We start from the raw sequence: 25,681 nt of genomic DNA on the forward strand, positions 1-25,681 counted from the left end.
TTTTTGCCAAAGTGGGACTAGGGGGGCTCCGTAAATTTCTAAGGATCCACAATGCAAAAAGTGCTATTCATGTCTTTAACACACAATCACACATACACACTCACTTTTTCACCCTTTCTCTCTGGTTTTCTCTAGATATCTCCCCTCATTACTCAACTATGGGTGTCCTGGTCTAGTCAGAAGATAAAATATAATAGTTTAGCTGCATATGCATGCTTTATCTCCAAAGGAGGCTTCTCTCTGTGTGTCCCTCGATGTGTGAGAGAGATAGAGAGTCCACTGTGTTGAACTCACACAGACCTGTGACTCTGTGCACGGCAAGATAAAGCAAATCTCTCCTCTGTGTCTCTGAGGAGCATCTGGCCACAGCAAATATCAAGACAAACACAGTTAACCAAAACAACTTATGATGAAATCATAAAGGTATGCTGGCAAAAAAAAAAAATGTACGTTTATTTACTATTCTTTTTCCTCTTGCCTGAAACCAGTTAGCGTTGTCTGCCAGTTCTCTATGTGTCTATGCTACTTGTGCAGCCAAAAGCAGCATGAGCGTGCATTGATCCATGATTGACTGCTGAGAGGAAACACACAATGATTTCATTCTCGTCGTATGGTTGACGTTTGAAAGCACGCTTTGCCACGAGATTAGATTCTGTGCACGGCCTGCAAGAACAACACAGTCCAAATAAATGAATTTTTGTTGACTAAATTGGATTCAGGTTGTTGCGTTGGATCAGAGGCATGATCATGAATGTCTAAAGGTTTTTGCCTTCGTTGACCAGAACGACCAGAATAGCCACATGACTACTGTATGTTTGGCTCAGTGAGAGAGATATAGAATAATGTTACAAACTATAATTGAAGAGTTCAGATGCAAAAGCCTCTAAATGCCATTTGAAATTTTCTTCTTTAATGATGATTTTTATCAAACTTGTATATTTAAGTTCAGTAATTTCACTTAAATTGCCATTTAAGTGAAATTACTGAACTTAAATATACAAGTTTAATAAAAATCATCATTAAAGAAGAAAATTTCAAATGGCATTTAGAGGCTTTTGCATCTGAACTCTTCAATTGTTATGAAGTACAAAACTCTGAGAGCAAAGTAAGTTTAGTTACTAATATCCCTCCATTTATTGTTTAAGCAGACGTCTTATAAACATGAAATTGGATGAAGGTGAAAGAACTCAGTTAATCAATCAAAGTAATAATAATAAAAAAAAACCCGGAGGGAGAGTGGCAAATTTGTATTTGTCCCATGTCTCACCACACTACCAGAGTAGTATTTTAGGTTACTGTGGTTTCATACACCAGGTAATTTCTGTTAATCAGTCACTGATTGTAAGTACCATGTGTCTTAAAGTCATAGTGACCTTGTCCAACAGTTTTGAGTGCTTTCAGTCCAGCCAGTGGTTTTGTTTTGTTTGATTAGATGCTGGATTTTAATGTTTTATCTGTGGTTGGGCAACAATTTAGAATGGGGAACACATATTCACTATTAACTATGACTTTTGCCTCAATAAACTCCTAATTTACTGCTTATTAATAGTTAGTAAGGTAGTTTTGTAGCATTTAAGTTTAGGTATAAGGTAGGATTAAGGGATGTAGATTATGCTCATGCAGAATAAGGCATTCATATCTGCTTTATAAAGAGAATTGGACATGCATGCCTGCCACTTATTCTTTACAGAGTACAATATGGTCACAGAGTACAAACTTGTTCACAAATTAACTCAAGTTACACTTCTGACGGATCTGACTGAGAAATCGGAAGTTTTAATATTTTGACAATAAAGTTGCAAGGAAATTAATGTCAAATGGGAAATTATGCTAAAACTCTGAAAGCAAAAACAATGAACAAGGAGAACAATCTCACATTTACCTTGCCATAAACATTATCTACTGCCAAAACAATGACATTCAAGAGGAAAGACGCACTTTTTTACACTGAGCACTCCCTCCCCAAAGAAAAATAAAATTATCAAAAACACTTAAAATGGCAATGTACTAAGACAGTAGAAGAACAAGTTCCCTTTTTACCACTGATTACAGAAACTGACGACCCTAGAATATAAACAAAATTTGTTCTGGTTTAAAGTTAAACATATTACTACTTTAATTTTAAAATGTTACACTTTATTCTGGTAAGAGGCCTATTATGAGAATATTCTCAAAACATGATTGTTTGTTCTGAATGATAGTTATCTTTTTTCCTTTAACAGGACATTAAAATGTAAGGAAGCTTGTTTTCGCCACTGAATAAAAAATAAATAAATAAATAATTGCAGTTTTTTTTTAATCTCACAATTGCGAGATATGAAGTCAGAATTGTGAGAAATAAAGTCGCAATTGCGAGATATAAAGTCAGAATTGCGTGATATAAAAGTCACAATTGCGTGTTATAAAGTCAGAATTGCGAGATACAAAAAGTCAAAATTGCGCGATCTAAAGTCGCAATTTTGAGAAAAAAAAAACAGAAGTGCAACTTTATCTCACAATTCTGACTTTATTTCTCACAATTGTGAGTTTAGATCGCGCAATTCTGACTTTGTATCTCGCAATTCTGACATTATAACACGCAATTGCGAGTTTATATTTTGCCATCTTTTCTCAGTATTGTGAGACGTAAACTCGCAATTGCGAGTTATCAGGCCAATTCTAGGGAAAAAACTTTTTTCCCCTTAGAATAGATTATATTTCACAATTCTTTATATCATGCATTTCTGACTTTTTAACACACAATTGCGACTTTATATCACGCAATTCTGACTTTATATCTCATAATTCTGACTTTATAACTCGCAATTCTGACTTAATATCTTGCAATTCTGACTTTATAACACGCAATTGCGACTTTATATCATGCATTTCTGACTTTATATCTCATAATTCTGACTTTATAACATGCAACTCAGAATTAATATCTCGCAATTCTGACTTTATAACGCAATTGCGACTTTATATCTCGCTATTCTGACTTTATATCTCGCAATTCTGACTTTATAACTTGTGAGAAAAAAAGTCAGAATTATAAGATAAAAAGTCGCAGTTTAACCTTCGCAAATTGCAAATTACCTTTTTTATTTTTCATTCTGTGGCGGAAACAAGCTTCCATAAAAATGCCACCATATAGTTCTCAAATTGAGACAATTTAGGCCACCAGATCTGCAGCGAGTAAGACTGATGGAATTTCTCTGTCTTACTATATTCAGGAAAGGTGTGCAGCAGGAAGGCCATCTGGTGTAACGGTGGCATTCATCAGTCAAAACCTGAGATGCCTGTCAACAGTTTACTGGGTGCAGCAGTGCCAGCCTGCCAATGAAAGCTTGAAACTTAGAGGTAGGAAATTATACTCCCATTCTAGGATTCATTATTACACATACTGCGGCAATATGCCTTTACAAGTATATAAGACCATTTTGTATAGGCTGACTATCCTAATCTGTTGTGCAAGCTTGTGTATTAATAAATGCATGTTTTCAGATAGTGAAAATATAACAAACTAATTTTATGATTAAGACAGTGTACCAGACTAAAGTTAATAAATACTTCATAGAAAAACATCTGGGATTGTAAAAAAAAAAAAAATCTCTCGTGTGATAAAAAGGAAGAAATCCTACATTTTCATCTCAGTAAGCTTTGTAAACACAATATTACTTGGTTTCAAACAAATTACAGATCATAACAACCGTAAATAGTTTGGGATGATTATGCATAAAAATACCACCTCAAAGACAATAAAAGACTCTCTAAAATATGTTCAATTTGCAACTTCAGTTTGACAGAATTGACTATTTCAATACAAAAAACACTAATCTATTTATCATTCAGAAAATACGTAAAAATGTCAAACTTTCTTTTTTAGTCTGGTTGAAAATGCAATTACATTTATTAGAAGTTGGACCTGCAATATTCTCCAGCTAGCTGTTATGCACAGCAATCCTTCAGTAGTAAGGTTTTTTCATACACAGATTTATGGATTTAGCATTAAAAATAATTCTATTCTGAGTGTTTTGAATATAAATACTGACAAAAGACTGCTACAGAATCACAAAGTAACAGTTTCAAATCCCAAGATGCCATAAACTAGACATCAGCAGTCCATTTTATAACTTTATACAGCGCCCTAAATTAACTTTACATTTCTATATTTATTCCTGGAGCTGCTCTATGTCATTGTTCAAAGCCATTTGCACAGAAGCAATAAAACAGGCAGGGATAATCTATCGTCCCCCTCAGCTCCACTTTGAACTGACGCTAAGGTCAGCCGATCTTTGTTTCACTGCAGTTGTCTGAATAACACAGTGGCGCATGTCGAACGAGGATGGAGCTGCTAGGAGTTAAAACTCCTGATGTATTATAGATCTCTAATGAGTCATCCATATCAAGGCTCTTTCACAAATAACCACAGACTCCAGACAGACAAACTGCAAGAAAAAAGAAATTACATTAAAGGGGTGTGTAGAAGGATCTTACTTATGTGTGTGCAGTAATTTTCTATGATGGACTGCCTACAAACTGTGACGTGACACATCAGCACACTAAGAGTGATGACAAAATATAGACATTTCCAATCTGATAGGTCTAAAATTGGCCAGAATAAATTCTTTCATTTATTTATTTGAGGCAGTTTTAATTTAAAAAAGATATGTATTCAAATGTGACAAATTCTGCAGGATTATGTATGCAAGCGAAATAACTGATACACATATTTCAAAGTCTACACTCATTCAGATTTCCGCATCATTATTTAAATGTAATGTTTCCAGCCTATCGATGTGGCATTATCAATTTCACATTTATCCGCCCCTAAACATCATCTACGAAAAGATAAATTAAAGGAAATGAAAGCTTAAAGAAGTAGTTCACTTTTGCTGATAATTTACTCAACCCCATGTCATCCAAGATGTCCATGTCATTCTTTTATTCAGTCGAACAGAAATTAAGGTTTTTGATGAAAACATTCCAGGATTTTTCTCCATATAATGGACTTCAATGGGAACCAAACGGTTCAAGGTCCAAAAGACAGTTTCACTGCAAACTGTTCACAGGGCTTTAAACAATTTCAGACAATGAATAAGGGTCTTATCAAGCAAAACAATCGCTCATAAAAAAAAATTAACAAAGATTAAGTTTTATAGCTCAAATCCTCGCCTTGCTCTGTTCTGTGATGCGCGTTCGTGACTCTCCTGTTCAAACTCGTTTATCAAAATGAACAAATCTTTTTTTGTGTCATTTGGTTCATTCAACGAACGAAATGAACAAGTTGACTCGGGGAAATATTAGAATATTAATAGATGCCAGAATGTTTGTTTAGTTGGCATGAAAGTGTTGTTTTATTGGGTGTGCAGCAAATATTTTAATAACACAGTAAGTCATTACCTAACAACAGTTGTAAACAACTGCCAGTACCATTCATGGAGGTACTTTAGTTCATAACATTAACATTTATGCATTTAGAAGACACATTTTCCAAAACGACTTACATTGTATTCAAGCTCTACATTTATTTTTCAATTCATGCATTCTCTGGGAATCGAATACATGTTAGCACCAATATGCACTTCTGTTTGAGCTATACAGGCAGCAATGCTACTCGTATTGATGATGCAAACATACCGCAGTTAAGACCCATAAGTAAATCTTTTAGCAACTCACACTATTCAATGTATTAATTTTATCAGTGCATGCATTCCATGAGATTTGAACCCATTGTTAATGCTCTTCTGTTTAAACTACAAGAAAGCTGCTCATGTTGATGATGCAAACATACCACAGTTTTAGAACAAATGGTACATTTTTGGATTTTACAAATGTTTTTAATAAGGGTACACTTTCCGTGGGAATCGAACTCTTTTGTTGGCTCCATACTCTACTCTAATGCAGTGAATGCTATTATGAATACTTGATTTTGTATAATTTTTGTGTAATTATTTACCATTAAACTGTAGAGTATATTGGATCATTGTCCCAAGTTTCCTCCATAGCTGTGCTCTCATGGCGCTCCGTTTCTTCTAAAATAATAACATTATCTCATCTCAAATCAATATTTAACGTCCATTTATTTATACATTTGCTAAGCAGCCTTAATGTACAGTCAGCCAAAAATAAATTTGGCTTGTGTGATTCAGGACCTATCCACTTCACATCAAGGCCTCGATGACCCAGTCATGTTTTCTTTGCATGCTGAATGTACATTTTCCCCAACGAATCTTTGATGCAGACCGTGAAATAACTCTAATCTAATCGCAGCATGAACACTCAAAAATCTGAGTTTACCCTTCCAGTTTAGAGACTGGCACGGTGATTGACTCTGACCTTGTGAGGCAGGACGACGGCGGATCCCCCACTGATGCCCACGATGGGCACGGCCGTCTGGGTGGAGATGAAGTCTAGGATCTGCGCCACGGCCTCGGACCCAATGTTATCTTCAAAGACCACCCCGTGCACCCTGTTAGCAGCCAGCGTGTCGCAGATGCGCGTCAGTAGAGTGCGCGGGTTAGTGTTGTTCACCAGCACAGTGATGGGGTTCACCTCCAGCGGCAGGTCCAGGAAGTTCTCCCGGCTCAGTCGCCCCTTGATCTCCAACTGGTAGGCGGAGCCGCTGAACACCACCGCCACGTTCACGGTGGGCTCAACCATCCCGAACGGTCGGCACTGGCAGCGGGGGGCGGAGAAGACAGACAGCAGCAGCAGCAGCAACGGCAGCCACAGTGTGTCGCTGAGACAGCCTAGATGAACGCCCATCTCAGTCGCCTACTGCCTGGATGGAAGAAAACACAAACGGGAGTGAATTACGGGGGATGGTGGGGGTTTAATGGTGGTTGACTTTCTAATTAAGGTTTGAAGCACTACAACAAGTCCAAACAAAAAGTTTGTGAATGCGTTAATGCAGTAAACATTTATTACGGTTATTTGAGCCTAAATAATCCGTTAGTAATTGGATTGATGACTCAGATTGAAAAGCCTTCATGTCAACATTCATTTGGATTGGTGGAAATGTATGCATGTAAACATTGCTAATATGAGGAGCAAATTACAACCAAAATTATTTTTCTGGCAACATTCATAACACTAAAATTGATCCATGTGCACAATGTCAGTGGCAGAAAAGAATCTCAATAAACTGTAACAAAATATGAAGGAACTAAAAAAGAATTAACCATATAACTAGGTTACACAAAAAAAGTGTAAAAAGAGGCAGTAGTCAGCATTTTTTCCCAAAGAAATTCTGAAGCGACTTTTCTGACCTCCAACAACCTTCATTCTTGCTTGTTTTGCCAACATTTCACCAACCAATTCATTCTAAACAAATAAAATAAAAGTCCTCTCATTTTTTTCCCTCATAAATATTCTTACTCAGAAAAACACAAATTGCAAAACTAAATGTGCAGGAAAGACCGTTGTATCTTGACCTTAATGTCCAAATAAACTAAATAAATGTTTAAGTGAGAAGTTTTAAATAAAAAATATTCATTATTTTTTTTTTATTATTACATTAGGTTACTCCAACAAAAAAGATTTTCAGAGCCAAGCCTAAGTCTTTTTACTTTCTTAATACATTTTCATGGTCACATTGACCATATTGGGTCATATCGTTCCTGATTCAAAGGTGCACATTATTCCAAAGAAAAATAAAATACTTTGTCGTCTATGTAAATTATGTAAAAAAAACAAAAAAAAACAATCCAGAATCTAAATGACTTTATGGATAACTCCCTCCCACATTTCATAATCTAAATTTCCAATGGATAAAATCAGGAAAATTGATGGATAAAATGCTCATAAAGCAGATAAAAAGCAGTCAAATGGGCTGTGAACGCAGTTTAGTATTGAACTCAAGGTTGATTTTTAAAGTGTCTACTTTGCACACTAAAGATACACATGGAATTTAACTGTTGTGCACACACAGAGCAAAAGGTGAGGTGTTGTAAAAGGATCAGTTTCATCCATGCAAAAACATTGCCATAATACTTCATAATCCAGACATCAGAGCTGTTCTGTTGTCGGTCGGCATTAACACATCAAGCAAACCTTTTAGAACTATTTTTAGATGAAATGTTAGAGGCCATTAGGGTTGTATTGCACATTTAGAGTCATGCTCAGGGTGTCCAGCTGCTGTAAGAGCCGCCACTCTCATACCACATCCAACAGATGGCAAGTACTGTAAAAATAAATAAATAAATAAAAACTCTTCTTTATTTATTTATTTTTTTCAACAAATGGAGTATGTGTGGATTACGAGCCCTAACTTGTGTGCCTTTGGCCTTTATTTTTTTTTTTAGACCGTCTAACATAATCCCTGAAATGAAAAGTCAATAGGCAATAGATGCTAGTGGCCTTAAAGTTATGGTTTTGATTTTAAAGCATGTTTTAAGCCGCCAATATAAAAACCTTGAGGTTAATTTGAGCTTTCATTTATCATCTTCCATCTATAACTCGCCAAATCTTCCTCAGATCTCAGATCCTGCGATATCAAAGCAGTGATCCTTGAACAGTGTCCGTATTGACGCGTAGGGTTATCCGTCTGACTCGGCGCTGTTTTTAAAGGGATTCAGTTCTTTGAATGGCTTTAGCGGTCCAGCCGCCTGGAGACCAGTGCTGTGGAGATGTCACTTTTAACATGTTGACCAAATTTACTGTGTCTCATGAGCCAGACACCATGTAATCCCTCTGTAATCCCCCCTTCGTGGCCTGATGGTATCACCTCATCCGACGGTCTCGTGTGGCAGAAGCCTGCTGTAATGCCTTTATTTCTGCACCCACCCTACAGCTGGTTTACATGTAATGTTTCACTGAGTTTTAAGGTCAGTAAGAATATTTTAATGGTTTTAAAGGAAGTGTCTTTGTGCTCGCCGAGGCTACAGTCATTTGATTAAAAAAATACAGTAAAAACAGAAATATTGTGAGATATTATTACAATTTAAAATAACTGATTTCTATTTCAATATATTTTTATTCCTGTGACCCAAAGCTGAATTTTCAGCATCATTACTTCAGTCTTCAGTGTCACATGATCCTTCAGAAATCCTTCTGATATGCTGATTTGGTGTGTGAAGAAACATTTATCAATGTTAAAAAAAGGTTGTGCTGCTTAATAGTTATGTAAAAACAGGGACACATTTTTTTATTGATTCTTAGAAAGCTCAAAAGAACATGCTTTCTTTAAAATGATCATCTTGATGGGTCAATCCATCCCACATGCTGAAAAAAACATTCATTACTTTTTTTTTAAATCATACAGATGCCAAATGTATATTTCTCTAACCAATATATAAATATATTAAGAAATTATTCAGAGGATATTCTAACATTAAACAGCTGGACAACTCAACTTTCGGGGATGGTATTACCTTGAAATTGTCCTCTTTCTACAAAATCAAATCCTTTCATCAAACTTTGTTGAACTTTTTTGATCCACTTGTGTTAAAAAAAAGTAGTAAAAAATGTTTAAAGTGTGTGTGTTTAAACAAAAACTTTGGATAAAAGCGTATGTGTGTGTGTGTGTATATATGTATATATATATATATATATATATATATATATATATGTATACATATATATATATATATATATATATATATATATATATATATATATATATATATGTATACAGTATATATATATATATATATATATATATATATATATATAATTTTTATAGTATATATACTGTATATTTATATATAATACCAAATTGAAAGGAGATAAATCAAGTTCTGCTTGACAATGAATTATTGATAAACAGTGGAGTTCAAAATTTAACAGATTGGCCAAATGGCTCATCAGTGATAAACACTTTGCTTTCGTCGATATGGCCTTTTAATTCAGGTATATGTCAAACAGACAAATGCACCATATTAAAGCATGTGGCGAATTTGATTAAAGCACATTATTGGTAAACGCGAGCTAAACCACGGTAGAACGTTTATACAGCGACAGTGACAGATTTCAACACAGCAGTTGGCAGATTAAACATGGTTGCTTACTTGGAGGAATAAGACGCACGACACGCAGTCCACACGGCCTTGTTTCTCTTACACAAATATCCATCAAGTGGAACAAAAAGTAAACGGGCACAATCTCATTTTTTCCCAATAGCTCTGGCATATGAGTGCACTGACTACACACTAATTTCAATGCACAAGCTTGTCTGTTCGGTTGATTGATTGCATTTACTCGTTCGCTATAACAGCTGTGAGAAATGTTCAGCAATTTATTGATATAAATTGCTACTATAACTGATGTGAATGCAGACGGTGTGCTGCATTATTCATAAGTCCACACATACATCAAATTGTGATAGGGTAATAGAAATCAAACGGTTTTTGAACATCTGTCATGACTAATGTTCATCAGAAATTAAGTGGTTTCCTTCCTCTTCTAATCATAATATAATATAATATATTATAATATAATATAATATAATAAAAGTGACAACTCAACTCGGTTCTCAAAATAGTAATGCAAAAATCATATATTTTAACTACTGTATTTAGAGAGTGAATGAATACATGAATGAAGCAACAAACAAATTTCAAGAAAACAATTGCTCAACAACAACAAAATATTTGAAGTCCTAAGAAATATTCCTATTTTGTGTTTTTACTTTTAATTTTAAGGTAAAATATTTGGGATGACTGAATCTGCATCCATATAATCTGAAGTATGGCCCTAAAATGCACAGCCTGCCACAACATGAAAAGTTTTTCTCTCTAAACAAGTTTAAAGGTGCAGTAAGTGAATTCTGAGAAACACAGTTGAAAGTGGATCTGACCGAGCAGCACAACACACTTGTAGCCAATCAGCCTGTCCACTCATGATGGGGGAGGAGGGAGAGAGAGAGAGAGAGTGAGCAAGAGGGAGAATTGAAGAAAGACTGCAGAAAGAGAGATGACTCACAAGAAAAAGAAGGGTTATGATCAGACAAGAGCTTTAGGACCCACGTTAATATTATAAAAGCGTTCCAGCGCTTGAGAGACAGAAGCGGGAAGGCCTAACAACAGACATGTTTTTGTTCCATTTGTGAGTTTTGCCATGTTTCACAGGGCTGCTGGTGTTTTTAGCTCTTTTAATGTTGGTAACAGGACAGTTTTGAGTGTCATTGTTTGTCTAGAGCTACTGTGCTGTTGGCGACAAACAACCAACTCTTGTTTGTATTACTCTTGTGTACTGTACGTTATTTTTTGTTCCTCCTTTTAGTTTATTCGCCATCTTCACTTTATATAGGGCCCTATAATTTCCGCGATCTCGGAATCGTGGACAGAATTGCGGAATTGGCAAATTAACGCGGAATCCAGTGTTAACACGGAATTTCGTGGAATTTTACATATTTGGTTTGAAATTCTGATTTTTTTTGTGTGGGAGAAGAACGTAAGCAAATCTGGGTCAAGCAAAACCCCCAGTCATTTCAGCTCCAATGACGAAATCAAAACAGTGAAAGCATGGCGAAGCGGCTCTCCACGGCTCTGTTTTCGCCTGCGAAAAAGTTAAGAAACTCGACGCTTTAAGCCCTCATTACCGAGCCGAGCCGTTTGCGCGTGACTTTTATGCAGTGTTTCACACACATAGACTAATTCACGGCCATAAAATCAACTCTGGCCGCAACATATATATATATATTTTTGTTAACGCTATTTAAAACATGCAGCGTATTCTTTCAGTTGTATTTCCTTTCCCTCTTCTCCCTCTGTCTCTCTATCACTCACGCATCTCTCACACACACAACTCTGCGTCTGTCTGAGGCGCCGGACTGGACAAAAGCCAAGCGAACTCTGCAAGCGACACTGAGCGAGAGAATGTGACTATATTTAAACTTATATAAACTAATATAATTTATTTCACTGGATATTTTAAAGCTCATAACCATATTTTGTGTAAATGTCTGTTACCTCAATAAATTCAAGGTCATTCCTATTTTATTTGTATACATTTTAACCATTAACTTTAAAAGCACACTCTTTTTACGACTAAAATACTGCAACTGTCAAGGGTAAAAATCCGAGAATTAAAACAGAAAAAAAAAAAATGGAATTTGGGAAAAAATAAAACGGATTTCACAGAGCCCTATTTATTTTTCATGGAGAATTATTTTGCTTCAATTCAGATTATGATAAAAGAGACGCTCTTTGTTTGGGTTGATTTCAAATATCAACAGCGTTTCTCAGAAATTGCTTACTGCACCTTTAATATGCAGCTATAGACTATCTGTTTGTCCAACCAATAATAAAAAAACACGGGGGAAATTTTCCAGAAACAACTATCATTACTTTTCCAATTCCCTTTGGTGACTCAAGCGGCACACTGATAAAAGAGTTGTAATCCAGTCAACCAATCTACAAGTCTATAATTTATACCCCATTTCCCCTCCTCTCTCTCACACTATTTTATTCTCTCCCTCCCTCTGTGGATTTAATATGTGTCACTGTCCTTGCCTGTCCCAAGCATCTATCAGTAGAAAGTTTGTGTGTGTGCTCAGATTAGTAACCTCTCTGATTTGGCTCTCTGAAAGTCAGGGCTGCCTCTGAGAACATAGACCAGATTAGATCAAAGTACTGACCACAGATCCAGCCTGGGATGAAGCGTCCCACCACACTCGACTTCCTTCCTATATGGTTCTTATCCACTATGTATATTGTTTGGACAATGCTTTGAGCAAAACATTGTGATTACATGTGCATATAGAGCAGGCCTGATTAAATCTGTATTAAGCTTGAACTTAATACGGTGCTTCAAACCTCAAAGAAGTGTTAAACACCCTCTAGTGGATAGAAGGAAGAAAAGCTACAATCACAAAGTTCTTATTGACTGCCATTGATACCATACATTGATTTTAAAGGGTTAGTTCACCCAAAAATGAAAATTCTGTCAGTATTTCCTCACCCTCATGTGGTTCCAAAGCTCTATGTGTTTATTTGTTCTGCTGAACACAAAGGAAGATATATGGAAGATTGTTTTAATCAAACAGATCTCATTCCCCATTGACTACAGTAGGGGAAAAAATACATACTATGGTAGTCAATGGGGAATGAGATCTGTTTGATTAAAACATTCTTCCAAATATCTTCCTTTGTGTTCAGCAGAACAAATAAACACATAGAGGTTTCGAACAACATGAGGGTGAGTAAATACTGACAAAATTTTCATTTTTGGGTGAACTAACCCTTTAACGAGACTACCAAAATAGCCCAACATATTTCTGTAATCTGAAATCTGGTTGTGCAAGTTCTGAGGCTTTTAAAATTGGTAACCTCAAGGTCATTGTCAATCTAATGAAAAATTCCCTTTAAAGTCCCCACACATTGCGAGGAACTATCCATTTCTAAAAGGTATAATTCTTAGGAAAGAATTTCCATCCTTCCCCAAGCTCATTTTCTATTCAACTGCAGCATTCTGGACCTTTGATATGTCAAAGAGAATTAGATTCCAACTCCATCACACTCCGATTCAGTCAAATTCCTCATAATGGTATGACATTTAAAGATGCACTCCTTCCCATTACTCCCTACTTGACGAGGTATATATCCATCGGAGATGACTGTAATATGAAGAGAAGAAAGGGAAATACTATGCCAAAGTATTAAGCTCTCAAAAATCTTCTCTTCCTGTGCCTGACCCCAGTTGAAATAAATTTGAATATCGCTCAAAAATTATGGCACACTGGCTAGACTCTTTAACATCCTGTGTAGCTTTACATAATTATAACCTTCATTGATAATATAATATAACATAATATAGGCTAATATGAAGTGACAACTTTCTCATTGCAATTACTATGCAAAAAAATATTTTAAGCATTCATGAATAAATAAATAGATAAATACCAATAATAATTATAATAATAACAAAGTACTTTAGGTATATGTTTAAGCTGATTAAAGCATTTGCTTTGAATAATGTAAAAAATGGTTAAGTGTTTGGATGGTTAAACAAAAGTTGCTTAGCAAACTGTTCCCATTAAAATGCTCAAGGGGTTTTAGGGGATTTGAAAGGGTAATTTCAAATTACACGCACCTTCACTGATCTCATTTTTAGACAAATAGCCGAGTCAATAAACAGACGCCATTATTGTCACATCAGATCAAGGTCAGCGCTCCATTTTAATCTGAATCTTCGTGACTGTGTCGCCGACAAATGTTTAAACTGCAGCATTCATTCAGCCTGCCATCAGATTTCACCTCTTAGCTATCGTAACTCCACAACCGACTGACTGTCATCGACCATGACAATCTCCAGGTTCATTTTTATCTGTGTTGTCTTGATTAATTGATGCCTGTCATTATGGCCTTGTGATAAACATCGGTAACAAGCTGTCACATTAATGCGCAGCTATACTTTCTCTCTGTTCCGCCCGCATCCATTCGTGCTTCCAGGTTGCAGGTAGCTGACTGTATACTGTATACGGTAACACACATTACACTAAAATAATGAAATAAATATTAACTAATAACTTCAAATGTGACATAAAAACACCCCAATGTGCATAAATGTGTCATACAATGAATTTGGTGATAATATTATTAATAATAATACATTTCTGTAAAAAGTTCATATTTTGTCTTTAATATATTTTATAACAAATATCTTGTTAATGTTTTTTGGTGATCAAAGATGAGTTTTAAGGGATAAAAGTATTGATTACAGGGGGACTTGTAATATATATTTTTTTCAAATATTTATTCAGCATAGATATAGATAGATAGTGTATCTTCCCATGCTAACCTTCCAAACCATGGCCCTCAAAATTGAACACAAAGCCTTAACTATAAAGTCTAACCACACAACCAATGCTCTCAATGTGGTTTCTTTAGTTGCCCTGCATGCATCTTCTTATGTGCTTACTACACTATGCTTAACTCTAGGTTAAGGCTACTTTATTAATCCCTGGGATATTAAGATCCTGTTCTAGAGCTTTTGCGGTGCTAACCCTGAATTGCAGTGCCCATGGAATTACTGATCCAGGGTTAAAGGAGAACTCCGGCGAACAATGAACCTTTGGTCTAATAAAACATCGGTGCCTAGTCAATCGTTCTCTGAGATTTGTTTTCTTGATAATCGAATGTAAAGAGATTTATCTCTAAAAACTGTTTAGCGTATAATGCTAGTACTGGGGGCATTGACTAAGTAAAAGAAATCGCTAGTTTATACCACTAACAAGGCTCAAAATAGCCCCACACTAACACAGAAACATACTGAGGCTCCATACATGCAAAACGAAGCATTGAGAACTTTGTAAGTGTACAGACCGTTTAATAAGAAGATACTTTATGAAGACAGTTCACTTCGTGTATACAGACAGCAGCCACCTTAAAAAATAGTCTGGATAAGTCGATCCCCGAAAGCGGTTCATACAGTTCAGAAGTTCGCTGAACTTCATACAGCTCAGATCACTCAGCACGTCGTTCGGGGATCGACTTATCGAGACTATTTTTTAAGATGGCTGCTGTCTGTATACGCGAAGTGAACTGTCATCATAAAGTATCTTCTTATTAAACGGTCTGTACACTTACAAAGTTCTCAATGCTTCGTTTTGCATGTATGGAGCCTCAGTATGTTTCTGTGTTAGTGTGGGGCTATTTTGAGCCTTATTAGTGGTATAAACTAGCGATTTCTTTTACTTTTTCCAGTCCTAGCATTATACGCTAAACAGTTTTTAGAGATAAAACTCTTTACAATCGATTATCATGAAAACAAATCTCAGAGAACGGTCGACTATGTACCGATGTTTTATTAGACCAAAGGTTCATTGTTCGCAGGAGTTCTCCTTTAAGTATAAGCAGTGTAACACAGTACAAAGAAACAGAGGATTGTGTTAACCCAGGGTTTAAAACGACCCCAAAGAAAAGTCCATTATGCATCATGATGCATGACTGGCCTAGAGACTTTTTGCTGATTCTCTTGTGGTATTGTGTTTGACGGTGTATTTTAGCATGTGCACGTGCACACAGGGCTCTCATTAAGGCTGCTGCATGACTGTGGCTTAACGAGCCATTAAAGAGCCATTAAGACTCATTAAAGCACAGTCATGCAGCAGTCGTGCTGGCTTAACATGACACTGACTGATTCTGAGAGCTGCTGCAGGTTATCAAATGCCTCACAAGGTGACTGATCCAACATCGCACGGCTTTCTAGAACTTTTATACGTCCAAGTCTTTACTGCATTTGAATGCATAAATATGTATGTCTCTTCATCTTTCTCATTTAATAGAGATCAAATGACATCTGTAGTCACCAGCAGTCATGAAGATCCAGATTAAAATAGAGGTTTGACCTTGATCTGTTTTGTCAGATACCAGATGTAATTGCAATTAGGTTTTTACATTATCTAAACAAAATATGAGTGGTGTTTGCCTGTGCATGCCAACACAATGCTGAGATGTTGTGGCTGGTTGCCAGGTTGTTGCTATGCAGTTGCTAAGGTGTACAATATTAAGTGGTTGCTAGCTGGAAATGTACTATTCCAAGCCAAAAGAGTCCACATACAAGTCTCTATGACATTCCAGATCCTCCTTCAGGGTGTTTTACTGCACACAAAGTGTAAATAATAGTGGGGTTGAACGCACACCAGATTAAAAGACACACTCTAAACCACTAGATGGCACAAAAAAATGCAGCAGCTCTTACCCCTTATGTGGAGACCGCCATAGATATCTATATAAAGGCTAGATTTCTCGTCCGCGCTGCTGACCAGTGGAGGTCAGCACCTGACGGCCATCTTGTCACAGGCAGCTCGCTCACTGATAACGTTGTGTTTTAATGGTGCATGTACTTTTTAAATCACCGTAACTTGCTCAATTTTCTACCGATTTTCAATCGGTCTGGTTTGTTATAAACGGCAGAGATGTAGTTATGATACTGCATACTTATGAATAATAAGTGTATAAATAAATAATCATCCAGAATTATAGCCACGTTAATAACGTTTGTAAGAAACCAAACCGTTCGTGAATCCATCAAGATTTCAATGAGATAAGAGTATTTCTTACATCAGATACCACAGAGCCCGCCAGAAAGCCTGTCTGTGACAAGATGGCCGCCGGAGATGACGATAAATACTTCGCCGTGAGACTATCTAGCCTTTATATAGATATCTATGGAGACAGCTACTAACTTGTTTGGTGTTATGGCATTTTTAATTAACAAGGCTATCTGTTTTCCCCTTAATTACACTCATGACATCCACTAAGAAATAATTAATTATCAGTTCATACATGGGTTCTGTGACAGGACAGTCACAGAAGTGTCCTGTAGTGTAACATGCTATACTCCACCTAAACAACATTTTCTAATTATTATGGATGGGGGGGGGGATATGGTAATAATATACCATATATATATATATATATATATATATATATATATATATATATAGTAATAACCGGGTCCCAGTTCCAAAATGTCAAAATTTTTGGGGCAGTCCAATCAAAAATCATCACAATTACAATAGAAGATCAGTCAAGATCTTTTCATTGTCAGAGAATGTGTTTCCACACAGTGTGCTCTGTTTTTAACTGCACATTTGGAAAACTGCTAAATGCAAGTGATAAAAGAAGCTAAGAAAAAGAATACATGGTCACCGTTTTCAGCATCAAATATATACACTCACCGGCCACTTTATTAGGTACCCCATGCTAGTAACGGGTTGGACCCCCTTTTGCCTTCAGAACTGCCTCAATTCTTCGTGGCATAGATTCAACAAGGTGCTGGAAGCATTCCTCAGGGAGTTTGGTCCATATTGACATGATGGCATCACACAGTTGCCGCAGATTTGTCGGCTGCACATCCATGATGCGAATCTCCCGTTCCACCACATCCCAAAGATGCTCTATTGGATTGAGATCTGGTGACTGTGGAGGCCATTTGAGTACAGCGAACTCATTGTCATGTTCAAGAAACCAGTCTGAGATGATTCCAGCTTTATGACATGGCGCATTATCCTGCTGAAAGTAGCCATCAGAAGTTGGGTACATTGTGGTCATAAAGGGATGGACATGGTCCGCAACAATACTCAGGTAGGCTGTGGCGTTGCAACGATGCTCAATTGGTACCAAGGGGCCCAAAGAGTGCCAAGAAAATATTCCCCACACCATGACACCACCACCACCAGCCTGAACCGTTGATACAAGGCAGGATGGATCCATGCTTTCATGTTGTAGACGCCAAATTCTGACCCTACCATCCGAATGTCGCAGCAGAAATCGAGACTCATCAGACCAGGCAACGTTTTTCCAATCTTCTATTGTCCAATTTCGATGAGCTTGTGCAAATTGTAGCCTCAGTTTCCTGTTCTTAGCTGAAAGGAGTGGCACCCGGTGTGGTCTTCTGCTGCTGTAGCCCATCTGCCTCAAAGTTCGACGTACTGTGCGTTCAGAGATGCTCTTCTGCCCACCTTGGTTGTAACGGGTGGTTATTTGAGTCACTGTTGCCCTTCTATCAGCTCGAACCAGTCTGGCCATTCTCCTCTGACCTCTGGCATCAACAAGGCATTTCCGCCCACAGAACTGCCGCTCACTGGATGTTTTTTCTTTTTCGGACCATTCTCTGTAAACCCTAGAGATGGTTGTGCGTGAAAATCCCAGTAGATTAGCAGTTTCGGAAATACTCAGACCAGCCCTTCTGGCACCAACAATCATGCCACGTTCAAAGTCACTCAAATCACCTTTCTTCCCCATACTGATGCTCGGTTTGAACTGCAGGAGATTGTCTTGACCATGTCTACATGCCTAAATGCACTGAGTTGCCGCCATGTGATTGGCTGCTTAGAAATTAAGTGTTAACGAACAGTTGGACAGGTGTACCTAATAAAGTGGCCGGTGAGTGTAGTTGCCCCTTATCACATTTACGTAATTTTGTCCTAAATTCTCAATATAGGAAACAAAGGTTACAAAAAGCTTCTTCACACTGCTTCTCTCTCTCTCATCAGCATTAATCTTGACCATCAGAAAGGACACGGATCTGGTCCTGGACCAGCGCCTAGGACTTTCTGTAAAGATCTCTATTAACCCAGAGTCCTAGAAGGATGCAAAGAGTCCATCCATCAAGATCCTTTCCCCCAAACACATTTCTCACTCACTGTCAACCTTCTTAGCAAAACAAGCCGATTTTCTTTTTCTTTTTTTCGGTCTGTTTCTGCGTGAGAGTGAGGATTTTTTTTTTCCCAGGCTGTTTAACTGTAATAACATCTGAAAGGCAGCAGATTACACTGGAATTGAAAATGTGTTGCAGGGGCAACGATCCATTTTACTTGACACATGTAGCCATAGACTCCATATATCTTATATGGCACCACTGTGTTAACGTTAAACTCTAGTGCATGTTGGGTTATGGTGCGCAGCAAAACCACACTGGGTTTTCTTGTTAAATTGATACTTACACATGTATGTATGTGTGTGTGTGTGTGCTGGCTATTTGGAGTGCGGGATCATGATAAGACGGCCTTAAGCCGAGGTCAAGAATCTCCCCTCATCCAGATGTCATCAGACTGCTTTAACAGCAGCATATCTACTTCACTCTGCTCACGCACAACACTTGCTTTCGCCAACTCGCGCTGCCGCAAACCCACTCGCACAGAATAATCCGCGTCTAAACATACCACTTTGTTTTGTAATCTGGCTTGTGGATTGACACTCATCCGCCCCTCGGTCTGCCATGTGTTGAAAACGTAGTAACTTTCAGTGACCTTTTGCAGAGGGAAGGGACACAGCCGTGTAAGATATATCTTTGATGTGTAAAAGGTTTACTTGATTTTACAAAAATTGTTTTTATTTTACATAAAAAAATTAAAATTCTGTCATCATTTACTCACCCTTGTGCCATTCCAAACCTATAAGACTTTTGTTCATCTTCTAAGATATTTTGATGAAATCTGAGCGATTTCTGTTCCTCCATTAACAGTCTATGCAACTACCAATTTGACGCTTCAAAACGTTTATAAAGAGATATATAAAACAAATCCATATGAATTGAGTGGTTCAGTTCAATTTTGTTATATGATGAACAAATTTAATTTTCACATTCATTGACGCACACATCACTTGGTAAATGGAAGCTCAAGTAAGTTTACCTGACATTGTAAAAACCAATGAGGTTCATTCTCGTGTAACGCAGCACGTTTGAGCTTCACCAAGAACCAATGAGGTTCATTCTCATGTTACGCAGCATGTTTGAGCTCTCAGATTTCATCAAAAATATCTTCATTTGTGTTCTTAAGGGTTTGGGACAACAGTTTTTGGGTGAACTATCCCTATAAATGGTTTGTTTCCAAATTACTCATTATAAACCTGTACGGCTTTCTTCAGTGAAACAAAAACGGAGATGTTTTGAAAAAAAAAATTTGTTTTTGTTTTTTGTGTCCATACAGTGAAAGTGAATGGGGTCCAATTTTTTTTTACCTACAGTACCACACTGACCAGTGTTGCTATTGTTACTAAAACTAAAATGAATACTAAAACTATTAAATATAGTTTTCATTAAATGAAATAAAGCTGGAATTAAATAAAATATAGGAATATTAAGTGAAAAACTTAAACTTTAAAAAAACTTAAATTAGGTTTGTTTAGCAATTATATGTTGAAGTACTAAAATTACTCAAACTAAAACTGAAATAAAAATAAATTAAAGCTAGATAGAAAAAAATCACAGGCACATAAAATGACTGAAAACTAAACTAAAATGAAAAAATATAAAAATGAAAACTGAAAATATAAAAAAAGAGTTAATTCTAAATATTAATAAATACTACATTAGTATATTCTATTAAAATAACGCTGACATTGACTTTCATCATACAGACAAAAAGATATTATAAAAAAAAAAATCAAAGCAAAAATCCAAAATCAAAATTTTGTTTTCCACATAAGAAGGAAATGTATATAGGTTCACCTGTTTTTGCCTGTCTGGTGAATTTTACAAGTTTGATCACATTGAAATGTAATAGCACTCTTCTCCTAACATGTCACATGATTAATATCACGAGTCACCTGCACAAGTATAAAACTTAGAGTTAGTGATTTGAACAAACTTTTAACCTTAATTATGAACAATAAACAGCTTCTCTGTAAATGCAATTTGTAAATATATTTGTCGAAACATTAATTTGTAAAAATTAAAATATCACAGATGTAGCTAATATTGTCACTGCAACACTGCAGTGCAGGGGAGCAGGGATATGCTTTGGTTTCTGCTGTTATTTTCTTGGCATCCTATGGCATTGTGTTTCTTCTTTGACAGAGGACATTATAGTGGACAGGGTGCACTTGGATTGCATTCTGAATACAAATACAAGCACGTGTTTTGTTGACGGTAACACCTGAGCGTGCCAGTGGAGGTTCCCCGCTTCCGAACTTAGAGAGACACGTGCGTAATCATGTTTCCAACCGCAGTTGAAGGAGAAATGTTCATTTCTTGCCCGTTTCTCAAAGGAATTACACTGATTGACAGATTATGTGGCCATGGGAGCTTGTTGCTTAAGAAAGGTACAATTTCCCCAACATGACCTTGGAGGTAATAATGCAAACTCAGCTTTTTCATCTGTCCCACAGCGGGTGTGTCATGTTTGTCATGTATAATCAGGTTGGGTTGGACTCATTTGCATCACTAACCTTTCTCCTTTTTAAACCAATTTGTATAAAAAGATCTATCTATCTATCTATCTATCTATCTATCTATCTATCTATCTATCTATCTATCTATCTATCTATCTATCTATCTATCTATCTATCTATCTATCTATCTATCTATCTGTTGTTCTGTCTGTCTGTCTAACGTTCTGCTTCTAATCTATCATTCTGTCTATCCATCTAACATTATAATTTTCTATCTATATATGTATCCATCATTCTGCTTATGATCTATATTATCTATCTATCTAACATTCTATTGTTCCTCCTATCGTCTATCTATCTATCTATCTATCTATCTATCTATCTATCTATCTATCTATCTATCTATCTATCTATCTATCTATCTATCTATCTATCTATCTAACATTCTATTGTTCCTCCTATCTATCTATCTATCTATCTATCTATCTATCTATCTATCTATCTATCTATCTATCTATCTATCTATCTATCTATCTATCTATCTATCTATCTATCTATCTATCTATCTATCTATCTATCTATCTATCTATCTATCTATCTATCTATCTATCTATCTATCTATCTCTCTCTCTCTCTCTCTCTCTCTCTCTCTCTCTCTCTCTCTCTCTCTCTCTCTCTCGCTCTATCTTTCAATCTAAATACATGTACCTATCAATCGATCTCTCTGTCCCTTTATCTATCTGTCTATCTGTTATCTGTTGTTCTGTCTATCTATTTATCTGTCTATTATTTATCTATCTTTCAATCTAAATACATGTACACAGCAAAATCCCCAGTGTTAATTTAACACTGAGAAGTGAGAATTATATAAACTCTAAGCAGAGTGTTAAATGAACACTGAAGCAGTGTTAAAGTTAATGAGATAATTAAGTGAATAATTGAGTGATGATTGAGCATTATTGAAGACACCTGATGATAACAAACAATCACTGAAAGAGAAAAACAGAAATTTTAAGTCACCATTATAGACCTTATTCAGAGCAGCGCCATGACAGGTGTGATAGTGAGGTTGTGAGGGATAGACTTACCGTGTTTCCAATGGCATCCGCTTTAAAAAGCTGAATAAAGCTCCTAGATTACTTACAATTTTCCACAACTTACATTGTCAGGAGTTTTTTGTAAACTGAAATTTCTTAGAAAGATATTTTTCCATCCAGTGTTTCATGAGCAGAACAAACTGAAAACACATTAAATAACAGTACAGCCCATTGAAGAGATGCAAGTCTATCCCTCACAGCCTCGCTTTCATTCTCATTAAAAATCAAAGATGGCGCTGCCGTGAATAAGGCGTATGGAGATCAGTGTTTGCTTTAGTTGGTCTCTTGACCCTTAATTCTTTAACTTTAGATTTTGTTTGGCTGTTGTCTGTGACTTATAACAGCCAGATGAAAAAAGGTGATCTGATGGTGTTGGTTGTGTTTCAACACAATCATTAATTGACCTGAATCACTGAACTCATCAAGAGCATAAATTCTGAGTTAAATTTACCTTAAGGATTTTAGCAGCATGGTCATTTTAGGACATACCATTTTTAGCCTTTTCAATGAAGAACGATAAAAAAAAAATACAAAAATATCCCAAAAATATTTTATATAGGCACACACAGACATCAAGAATTAACACACTAATCTCAGCAATGGTGGCAAACAGATCACCTCTGAACATAAGTTCATTATTTATTCATGCAGCAATGCATGATGGGAGCCATGAATGAGTTTTGATTGGTGGCACCCAGAATGCACTGCAACATGCTTGATAACTGTTACCATTGTTGAGATTCACAGGCTAACTATTGATGTCTGTGTGTCTTAACATTGTAGAGAAGTAAAACATTGTATAAGAAGAGCTTTTAAAAAATTATTTTAAATATTCTGTAGACGTTGAGAATATTATGCTGCACAAGGTCACTGCTGCTATAATTAATAAAGGGAACCTTACTCATAAATTAGAATTTGAATATGAATTCAGTGATTCAGGTCAAATGATTGTGAATTAATGATTATGTTGAAACACATCCATCACCATCAGATCTCCTTTTCTATTTATTAATCTGGCTGTTGTAACTCATGTGCAGCAGCCAAACAAAATCTAAAGGTAAAGAAATAAGGGTCAAGAGACCAACTAAAGCAAACACTGATCTCCATAATGGTGACTTAAAATTTCCGTTTTTCTCCTTCAGCGATTCTGCTTGTTAACATCAGGTGTCTTCAATGATGCTCAATCATCACTCAATTATTCACTTAATTATCTCATTAACTTTAACACTGCTTCAGTGTTCATTTAACACTCTGCTCAGAGTTTATATAATTCACACTCTCAGTGTTAATTTGACACTGGGGATTTTGCTGTGTACCTATAAATCGATCTCTCTATCCCTTTATCTATCTGTCTATCTTGTATCTGTTGTTCAGTCTGTCTGTCTATCTATCTATTTATCTTTAGCATTTTTGTGTGGTAGTACGCTATTGTGAGTGTAAGTTGTAGTTAAAACATGTGCTGCATTTGTGACAAAAAATAATAATTTAAAAAGTCACCATATTTTGAGAATGTTAAGTGTGTGTGATGTTGTTGAAGTTCAAGTTCAAACCGTGTAGTATTCTATTTAAACTTGAATGTTAGTCTTGTTATGTGTTGTTTTGTGATGACCTGACGGGGGACTGCAGATGGAAAGTAGCCCTGGGGCTAATTCTGGCATATTTACATTACTGAAATGTTTATCAATATGCATTGTCCCTTTTAAATAAATAAATAAATAAATAAATAAATAAATAAAGTTACATTCAAGCTATTTTAAGGCATGAAGAAATGTTTAAATCTGTCCTTTTGGTGATCAACAATGAGTTTTAAGGAATAAAATCATTGACTACAAGCCAAGGGGACTTATGTGTAAAGCTACACTATGTGATTTTTACCTCCATCTAGCGGTGAAAAGGTATATGATCATCCAGTGAATATTAGTTTCTGTTCCTTTCAATTCCGATTTCGTTTTAACTCCTACGGTGGCCAATGTAGTCCAACATGGCTTCCAGTTCGACCTCGTCCATGAGTGTTAACTAAACGTAAACGCGAAAGGCGAAGCTTGATTTAACGGGTATGTCCCTCTTTGGCTAATGTACTTTCAAGATGGAGGGGCAACATGGCGACCGACATTAGAACCCCTTACCCGTATGTATTTTCAATGGCATATTATACACTCACGAGATTACTTTATTACTTGAACGAAGTAAATATACATTAATGAGCGCATATATTATTGAAAGAACTAAGTGTTTTAGCTAAGAATAAACTAAGAGTTACACAGTGTAGCTTTAACAAATTCTCCTCACCGATGCAGTCAGTTAAAGTCATTTAAGCATTTCTAAGCTGATCAGCTCTGGGCGACACGTAATGTAAAAACTTGCTGACAAGGCATTGTCCTGTATGCTGTGATGCAGCGCTGGATGTTGTTCTTGAGATACAGATCTCATCAAGCGGTGTGAGCAGAGCAAGTCATTCATTTAAAATACTGGACAACACAACAGTTTTAAAGGAACAGTTGCCATTTTGCATTGACTCACTATTGACTCACCAAATATGTGGAATATATTGCACAAGCCACCTAGACTCAAGAGCAGCATGAACATTCTGTAAAACATCTGGTAAGGTTCACATAAGAAAGAAAGGGTGAGTAAATTATGGCAGAATTAAAAATGTTTGGGTGAACAGCCATAGTTCAAACAGTCATTGAATTTATGGCACTGTTATTGTGGCTTTCAGTGTCGCCATCTTCATAAAACCAAATTAATTTATTAGACTGCCTGCAAGAACAGCACTACTGCCCCAGTCTAATTCATTAACTGTCTCTGTCCAAAGATTGAATGTCATTCTGTGGCATTAGGTGATCTCAGACAACATAATCCCAGGGAAAGCAAGAACTGAGAACTGATAAGAAAGTCAAATGTGTACCTTGAAATGCAACGTAAGTCGTTTTGGATAACGTTTTGAAGGTAATGCAATTGCTGAAATGTTTCAGTCCCATTGCTAAAGTGCGTTTGTTCACCTGGGGTGTAGCATTAGCATTGATGTGTGTGTGAGACATT

General features: G+C 36.4%; 2 protein-coding genes across 4 annotated transcripts in view; one reads left to right on the forward strand and one right to left on the reverse strand.

The window, feature by feature from the left end:
* grin2ca (glutamate receptor, ionotropic, N-methyl D-aspartate 2Ca) overlaps positions 1 to 25,681 on the reverse strand; it is a 67,038-nt gene that overhangs the window by 35,780 nt on the left and 5,577 nt on the right. Inside the window, exon 3 of the mRNA XM_039687473.2 lies at positions 6,319 to 6,763. Within this exon, the coding sequence (XP_039543407.2) occupies positions 6,319 to 6,747 (429 nt within the window). The 5' untranslated portion in view covers positions 6,748 to 6,763. The remainder of the gene's footprint in view (positions 1 to 6,318; positions 6,764 to 25,681) is intronic.
* The window catches only part of rln3a (relaxin 3a), an 80,772-nt gene that overhangs the window by 8,234 nt on the left and 46,857 nt on the right, over positions 1 to 25,681 (forward strand). For all 3 annotated transcript variants that reach the window (XM_089128317.1, XM_089128318.1, XM_089128320.1), the window contains exon 2: positions 3,213 to 3,339. The gene's annotated coding sequence lies outside the window, so the exon portion shown is untranslated. The remainder of the gene's footprint in view (positions 1 to 3,212; positions 3,340 to 25,681) is intronic.

This window comes from Pimephales promelas, chromosome 3, assembly GCF_988280905.1.
Source record: "Pimephales promelas chromosome 3, fPimPro1.hap1.1, whole genome shotgun sequence".
Taxonomy (NCBI): Eukaryota; Metazoa; Chordata; class Actinopteri; order Cypriniformes; family Leuciscidae; genus Pimephales; species Pimephales promelas.